Source organism: Sinocyclocheilus anshuiensis, unplaced genomic scaffold, assembly GCF_001515605.1.
Source record: "Sinocyclocheilus anshuiensis isolate Anshui unplaced genomic scaffold, SAMN03320099.WGS_v1.1 scaffold893, whole genome shotgun sequence".
NCBI classification, from domain to species: domain Eukaryota; kingdom Metazoa; phylum Chordata; class Actinopteri; order Cypriniformes; family Cyprinidae; genus Sinocyclocheilus; species Sinocyclocheilus anshuiensis.
This window is the reverse complement of record NW_015555766.1, coordinates 740,212-748,966: the sequence shown is the minus strand read 5'-3', so window position 1 is coordinate 748,966 and position 8,755 is coordinate 740,212. Positions and strand designations below refer to the sequence as shown.

At 36.3% G+C, this 8,755-nt stretch overlaps 1 protein-coding gene across 1 annotated transcript in view; it reads right to left on the bottom strand.

Moving 5' to 3' along the window:
* Nucleotides 1–2,081: 2,081 nt before the first annotated feature.
* Nucleotides 2,082–8,755, bottom strand: part of LOC107674172 (myosin light chain kinase, smooth muscle-like) — a 31,273-nt gene continuing 24,599 nt past the window's right edge. Inside the window, exons 8-17 of the mRNA XM_016468073.1 lie at nucleotides 7,526–7,834; nucleotides 6,322–6,421; nucleotides 5,686–5,889; nucleotides 5,301–5,518; nucleotides 4,442–4,565; nucleotides 4,195–4,347; nucleotides 3,969–4,101; nucleotides 2,945–3,029; nucleotides 2,604–2,726; nucleotides 2,082–2,498 (exon numbers count right to left, since the gene is read on the bottom strand). Coding sequence (XP_016323559.1) covers nucleotides 2,266–2,498; nucleotides 2,604–2,726; nucleotides 2,945–3,029; nucleotides 3,969–4,101; nucleotides 4,195–4,347; nucleotides 4,442–4,565; nucleotides 5,301–5,518; nucleotides 5,686–5,889; nucleotides 6,322–6,421; nucleotides 7,526–7,834 — 1,682 coding nt within the window. The 3' untranslated portion in view covers nucleotides 2,082–2,265. The remainder of the gene's footprint in view (nucleotides 2,499–2,603; nucleotides 2,727–2,944; nucleotides 3,030–3,968; nucleotides 4,102–4,194; nucleotides 4,348–4,441; nucleotides 4,566–5,300; nucleotides 5,519–5,685; nucleotides 5,890–6,321; nucleotides 6,422–7,525; nucleotides 7,835–8,755) is intronic.

Sequence of the window (8,755 nt, the reverse complement as noted above, 5' to 3'; positions counted from 1 at the left end):
GTACTCTGCGTATAGGGAGCGGCGGTAGAACTTTAAGGCTTAATATAATTTAAATGGATGAGTTATAAAAAAATTCACCCCCCTCACAGTTGTCATGAAGGGCAAAATTAGCTATATAGACCAAAATAAATGTTTTAACCAGGCTGTAAACATGTTTTTTCTGCTGTAAAGTTGGGCATTTTAACATGGGGAGTCTATGGGATTGACTCCCTTTTGCAGCCAGCCTCTAGCGGCCAGTTGACGAATTACAGTTTAAGTCACTTCCTTGTTGGCTTCATGAGAGAGAGTGGTAGGTTGCCGCTTGTAAAAATCGACGTGTTTCAGAAAGGCAGGGCCCTCTGTAGAGGAGAAACAATAATGTACATTATATGGAAAATAATGTGTTTTTTTAACCTTAAACCGCATAAACACATTGCATTACACCAAATACACAAAATAATGTTCTTTTTAGCAACGTCATATGACCCCTTTAAATTGTGCTTCGAAGACGAACGAAGCTTTTATGGGTTTGGAACGACATGGGGGTAAGTGATTAATGACAAAATTTTCATTTTGGGGTGGAGTAACCCTTTAAAATTCGAATGTCCAGAATTCACATTTTTGCTTTTATTGACTTCCTGCTTATTGTGCAGTTGACCATTGACTTGAGGTCTGATCAAGAACATGGTCCTTGGCATGAAGATGTAAAAAAACAACATGGCACTGAAAGGCTTTCTTCTGATTTGTTCTTGTCTACTTATCCTTTTAGATGACCCTCACACTGTGTTACTGAGTTCAACATGAAAATAAGCTGTTTCATACTCTGACAGACCATCTTGATGATTTATTTTCTGTACAATCCAGATGCAAATTGTAGGAAAACTACCATGACAGGGACAATTCAGTTTATTGCTGAATTATGTTTAGATCATATGGAAATGTTACTTAACAGAAACAAATGATTGCATATCACTTGTAGGATTGGCTATTCTGACATGTGGCCTGTTGAAAACCCATCATGCATAAAATAAGCATCAAATAACCATATATATATATATATATATATATATATATGAAAATAAATGGTGTCATTTGTTTATTGTCTGATACCTATTGAACAACCAGAATTGTCTAAAAGTGTGGCTTTTAAAAGCCTAGTAGATGTACTCTTCCATTCTCAAACAAATACTGTGGTCACAAATGACTGCAACATTTAGTGTTACTGATATGGACACGTCAGCCTTATGTGCAAATGGCTGGTGTCAAATGACCACAACATGGCTTTACTTTGTCAAAATGGCACGTACAGCATCAGTAACAGATATCATCAAACCTGCAAATGTGTCTTAGGAGGTTTCCTTTACATTGAGATCAGCATATGTACATTTGGTTACCAAATTTGGGATGAAAGCATAGAGCAGTTTTGAGGATTCCAATGAAGTTCATAACATTATACATTATATATATGAAACAACACATGTGCAGATTAGTGTGTATCAGGCAAATAGAATGCCTTTTTTTCAATAAAACACTTTTTTTTTTAATCAAATCTGCATTTTTATTGTCAAATGTGTCTGTAAAGTCTGTCTTCAAACAGCCTGTTTGGACATTAATAACAGCATGATGCTTGACATTTTGACATTTTAATGAGTGGTCTCAGTTCACTGGGAATGTATTTCGAGCAAGTTGTCACAAGTCAGATCTTTTCTGAACTCTTCTGGAACTTGGTCCTATTCATCGGTTGTTGATTTTAATATGTGGGAATTGTACTCAAAATATAGCCAGATCTGAATATAGCTTGCAGTCGATTGTGGGCGTATTTAAGCGGACTAAATGACTGAAGAAGTTTGACGTTTCACTGAAAAGTTGGAGTTATGACATTTTGATCGAATACTATAAGAAAAATATGCAGGGATGAAATGTTCACAACAATATTAATATATAATAATAATGCATTTAGAAAATAGGTGAATTTTCAATTCATGCTGACTTTAAACAGTTCATTAAATCCATTTAGACTCCCATTTGTTGAAATGAGAATTTGAACATTTTGAAAAATCAAGACTGTGTTGAAAGGTCATACAGTGCTAAAAATTGCTCACAATTATATTAAACCAAAGTCCAATAATAATCTAAAAATAAGCATGAATCACAAACATAAATAATAATAAGCATAATAGCATCAATTCGATTTTTATTACAGTTTTAACACTGAATTCACAGTTATATCGGCATTGATTGCATCAGTATATTTTAATCTGTCTGGTGTGTGTATTTATGTGATTTTTATGCCATTATCATGTGTTTGTCTTTCTCCTCTACAGTAAGAGTAGCAGAGCACAGTGCCTCCCCGAGTACATTAGTGGCTTTGCAGGAATACAGGCCACTGTGGTGCGTAGATACGTTCTCTAGGGTGAGAGTACAGCTGCCGTCCTCCTCATAGTCCACCTTCACACACTCCTCCTGCAGCTCCAGCAGCTCACCGTCCTTCAGCCACACCACCTCAGGGTCAGGGTAACCTGAAACACCAAGAGAAGAAGCTGTGATTTCATGAGAGACTGGCTCGAAAGGGAGCTATCATGATGTCTATGGAGAAGGTCAATGACATCCATCTGTGTCCTAACCTGTGATGAGACAGGAGAGTTGGGCGCTGGAGCCCTGCGGGACAGTCAGGTCAGATGGAGTCTTACTGAACTCAGGTTTACACTGAAGCTTCAGTTCCAGAGACTGCAGTGCCTGCTCCGTCTCTATAACAACAAAGCGCAAGAAAAAGTATTATTGAACTGTAAAAACGTCCGTCACTATATAAAAAAAGGTGTTTGACACCTTCAGTCAGACATATCACAAGCCACAGTTGTCAGAGATGTCACGTCACAATCTATTTTGGTGACATTCTGCAGTACAGTATTTTACACTGGTTTCTGTAGCAGATTGATTTTTGTTTTATGTCTGATTTCTTTCTTACCATCTACAGCGCTCAAGCTTGCGGAAGCCTCTGGTTTAGACAACATAGCCATTCTCTTCAGAGCCAGCAAAGCTTTGCCTGTTTTCTAAAAACAGAGAAACAAAACAATCATAAAAGAAGAGAATGAGATTTATGTGCACACAAAAACAATGCAGTGGAGTCTGATAAATGAATGTATGACTCTTATGAGTCAGTTGTTCAAATGAATTGACTGATTAGTGAAGAACATAGTGAATAATATAGTGAGAAAATGCAATTTGGTGCAGATATTGTTATTTATACAGCCCAAAAGTTTAAAGATTAAATTCTTATAGCTTGTAAATCAATGCGATTCAGTATACCAGACTACTTATATAAAATGCATATAAATATAAGTTGTCACTCTACAGTATATCTCCCAATAATATGTCTTAGTAAGATGTTATTTAAATGCTTAGATTAATGATCAAAGCTCTATAGTGGTAATTGCATTCTATAATGAAATACAATACAATGATGATTGGGAGGTTTATGAATAATTAAATAAAAAGTTGCTTTGATCCAGTAAATGATCATCTTTAAATATGAATAAAAATATTAAAGTTATTCTTCTGTTTACTTTATAAAAATCATTAAAGATTTCACAGCAAAAACACATGGACGACAACCTCAAGGTGGACACTTTTAGAAGTAAACTAAATGGCCTTTACTTGCTAATAAGTATGAACTATCAATAAGAGCGCAGAATGCATGTAGAAGATTGAATATAAACGTGTTTTTTTTTTCAGCAGAGTTTTGTTGATAATTTAGAGGCCTTTTAAATGTATGTATTTAATCTGGCTTCACAGGCTTCAATAGGCTTCACAGGTTAATACAGAGATCTCTCTAATCAATCTCCTGTCTTTAAGCATGCACATATATATTTTTATTTGCATCACAAATAAAATTATTTATTATTAAAATGATTTAAAAATATTGATTAATTATTTGCATCACACACACACACACACACACACACACACACACACATATATATGTGGATTACCTTCCACTTCTGCCTAGTCAGGAATTTCTTCAACTTGTCTTTGGAAAGGTTTTTAGTGGTGCTACTGCTGTTGTCTACACAAGTATATGCCAACCAAGAATGAGCCAAGGCTTCTTCACATGGCATCCTGCGCCTGTCAGAAAGATCAACGCAGAGTTATGAATCTGTGTGGACGCATTTGTGTGATGTGTGTACGGAAAGTATATGAATAAGCATATGAATGCACCTGACATCTTTGCTGAGCAGAGAGCTAATGAAATCCTTTGCCAGGTCAGTGATATCTTCAAAGCTCTCTTCATCAAACTCCCACTGCGCTGCTGTCACAAGAGTCAAAGTCTCTGCCTCACTTTCACCCTGGAATGGAGATTCACCACTCAACCTACAAGTGAACAATCAGATTCAGGTAATATAATGGCAGTTTTCAGCACAAGGGGGCAGCAAGAGCTTTAGTGACTGGCAGTGTTTGAGCTCACAGGATGTAGCAGATGACCCCGATACTCCACATGTCAGTGGCCAGACAGACCGGCTCAAAGTTGATGACCTCTGGAGCAACAAATTCTGGAGTGCCGTGCATCACCTTCAGAGGTGTGTTGGGATCTAAGGTGCACAGCAAACATGCACTGTTATTTTAGTAATATTTCTATATTATTATAGTTTTTATTAACATTTTGTATTCGCTTGAATATTGATATTTTCAGTTTTCATTTTAATTAAATTTTAATACGGAGTAATTTCATTTGTTGTTTTTGTTGTTGTTTTGTTATTTTAAATATTACTATTTAGGTTTAATAGATTTTTCTTTCAGTTTTAGTTTTTCAATTAGTTGACAAGGCATAATTTGTCATTTCTGTTAAGTTTTAGCTTTCAACTAGTATTTTTATTTTATTTATTACAACTTTATTTAAATTAACAAAAAAATTAATAGTTTTAGTTAACGATAATAAACCTCCAAACATTTCACTCAAAGATCCCTTACAAAAAGTTCTGTGTATCAGCATACCATGGTACTTTGCTATATACCATAGTACTGAAAAATACTATGAAAAATATCATGGTATTACCACATCATTCAAATAAAGTCTAGATTAACATGTTATTAACAGTGTATCATGTGTTCCTTCAGTCATAATTGTGGACAAAATGTCACTTATACAAAAGCACTTTATTATATTATTATTATATTTAATATATTAATGATATTTAAGTGTGATAATGTTTTATATTTTATTCAAAGTGAATATTTTGTATTCATAATTGTTTTATTTTATTTTAATTATACACAGTTTTATTATAACAAATGTTGTGTTGACAATATCGTCAGTACATTCGTACCCAGCTTGCTAGCCAGTCCAAAGTCAATGATTTTGATCTGAATCCCAGTTCTGTCTACACAGACGATGTTCTCAGGTTTGAGGTCCAGGTGGATAACATTTTGCTGTTGCATGTACTGAATCCCCTCCAGAATCTGACGCATGTAGCCCACACTGGACACTTCGGTGTGCTTAAAACTATCATCTACAATGCGCTCAAACAGCTCTCCACCAGCAACACTGCACATACAGACATGGATTAAGCTGTGTTAGGTACCAAAATATTATAATGACAAAACTATTGACACTGTTGAAGTGAATGCACTGAACCTGTTGGAATTTCTCATCTCTGGATATTTTTCTAAAAACATTGCACCCTTCAAAATGCCCACATGCAAGATACTCACTATTCCATCACCATGACCATCTCAGCCTTGTTATCATATGCGGCAAGACACTGCACGAGTTTTTGATGGTGTAAGAAATTCATTAGCTCTATTTCTTTCCTTGCGGCCTCTCTCTCCTTTGCCCGACGACCTTTGTAGAACTTTCCAGCACAAACTCGGCCCGTCTCCTTATGGGTCATCCGAAACACCTGGCCAAACTTCCCTCTGGGAAAGATTCAGAATTGAACATGAAATCATGCTTACAAACCCAAAGTATGTGATATTTAAGGAATCATTATTTCTCAATATCCTAACTTCCCATTTATCCAGTTCTTGAGAATTAAGTTAATTTGATATTCAGCCTTAAACCAGTATTTTCAGGACTCAGTTCAGGGAAACATTTCCCTGACACCTCTTAAATGTATAAATTATAGGTTATGAGTCATTTCCTGTGAAATGTACAAAACCTTCCTCTAACCTAACCTGTCTTATTTTGCATTTTTCTGGGAATCAGAATCAAGTATAGGGGTTGTTTTCTCTTTTTGACGCAAGTAGGCCTGTTGGAACATGTATTCATGCAAGTTGTGTTATTCTTGACAGGTCCTTTGAGCAAGAGCTATGTGGCCTGCTAAATGTGTGTTTGATAAGCATACTCACACTCCGAGTTTTTCCAGGACATTATAGTGGTCAGTAAGTTTATCCACAGTGTTGATGGTCACAGTCACATACTCCACTGGTTTCTCATCACAGGGCTCTCCTTTAAAAGACAACATGCTTTCATTCACCGTGGGACCTCAACACAAAGCCAAACTCTCTTAGATTGCATACCCTTTGGTAATGACTTTAATGTTCTTCCCGTTTACAATTTGGTTGCTGAACCTTGTTCCCATAAATTGTGGGAAGAGATTAGCTTAAAATGACAAGCAAATAGAGGGCTGCGTTAAGAAAATATAACAAAGAGCAATTTATCTAGCATAAAAGATACATTACAGGAATAGTTCCCCCAAAAATGAAAACTTGCTGAACATCTATTTACCCTCAGGCCATTCAAGATGTAGATGAGTTTGTTTCTTCATCAGAACAGATTTGGAGAAATACAGCATTACACTTGCTCACCAATGGATCCTCTGCAGTGAATGGGTGCCGTCAGAATGACAGTTGAAACGGCTGATAAAAACATCACAGTAATCCAAAAGTAATTGACATGACTCAATTCACCAGTGAACATGTTGTGAAGTGAAAAGCTGTGCGCTTATAAGAAACAAATCCATCATTAAGGCATTTTAACTTTAAACCATAATTCATAATAATGCTTCCATCAGTGAAAAAAGTCCATCCCCTGCTGTCCTCTCGCATCAAAATTCACTGACATATTTGTTCAGAACTATGTGCATATTTCTTTCCTGATTTGGACAACATGAATTTTTCATTGGAGAAAGCAATCTTATAAATAGAGGGCTCGTCTTTGAGCCAGAAGCAATTGTTTGACGTTAAATGATGAGCTTAAGAATTGATTTGTTTCTTACAAAGATGCAGCCTTTTGCTTCACAAGACATTACTGATGGACTGGAGATTACTTGTGGATTATTGTGATGTTTTTATCAGCTGTTTGGACTCTCATTCTGATGGCACCCATTCACTGCAGAGGATCCACTGGTGAGCAAGTGAAGTAATGCTAAATTTCTCCAAATCTCTTCTGATGAAGAAACAAGCTCATCTACATCTTGGATGGCCGGAGAGTGAATCACATTTTTTTTTTTAGCAAATTTAAATTTTTGGGTGATTTCTTTAATTTTTGGACAATTTCTCTAAGTCATAAAAATGTCTATATAATTTCAGAAAAATTTCAAAACAACCCCACCTGTGTTGTCCATCCTGATTGGCTGGGACTCTTGGCTCGGTTCGCTAACCCCCACAGCGTTACAGGCCCTGACCCGGAAGCAGTATTCTCCTTGAGGCTGGAGTCCTGAGGTCACCCTGAGCGAGGTGCTCTTGCACTGGGAGGTGAGCTCTCTCCACTGGTCAGTCTCACCTGGGCTTTCACAAACCTCCACCACGTATCCAGTCACAGCACTGCCGCCATCGTAAGACGGCCCAGACCAGGACAAAACCAGAGAGTGAGAGGAGAGGATGTACACCACAGGACAGGAGGCAGGAGGCCGAGGCAGGTCTGGATAAAACACAAACATACAATAATCAAATGGTTATACATATTTCATTAAAAATTGATATGTAACAATTCCAAAAATGTCAAATGAGTGTGTGTATTTATTTATTTATTGTTTTCAACACTTACAGTAAAAATATATATTTTATTTACAAATATCACAAATTTTTGAGTCACGAATATCAGGAATATTTATTATATAGGTTTACTTCACTTGACACAAAATGATTATTTTAAATTAAAAAGTAAAAAAAAAAAATGTTAATATTTTAAAGTTGCATTGGTGTGGATGCTAATATAGCTATTGTTTTAGTTATCTATCTTTAAAGTTATCATTCTTGGTGTGAATGGAACTTTGCTCCACATTTTAATGTTACGAAAATAGCTAAATTAATTAAATGTAGTAATTGAAAACATGCCAATCAATAAAATGTGTATTAATGTCATTGCCTATATAAATAGCATTTTTGAATAACTTAATAGAAGGGGTCATATGATGCGATTTAAATGTTTCCTTTCTCTTTGAAGTGTTACAAGCTCTTGGTTCATAAAGAAGATCTGTAAAGTTGCAAAGACTAAAGTCTCAAATCCAAAGAGATATTCTTTATAAAAGTTGTCAACCACACCTACCTAAAACGGCTCGTTCTAACACACCCCCACATGTCTACGTCACGATGTGGGAAGATTTGCATAACGCTGCCCAAATGTTCACGCAAAGAAAGAAGGTGTAACTTTTATTCTCGCTGTAGTATTGTTGCTGCCGCCATGTCGTGAAGACGCGGTGTGTTTTGTCGTGAAAACGAAACTACTTTGTTTGGCCTTCCAAAAGAGGACCATATCCGCTTCGTCATGCCTAGAGCTGATCCGTGGTCGCTGAGGAAATATATCAACTTCGCGCTGTGGATCGCCGGATCGGCTTTCACC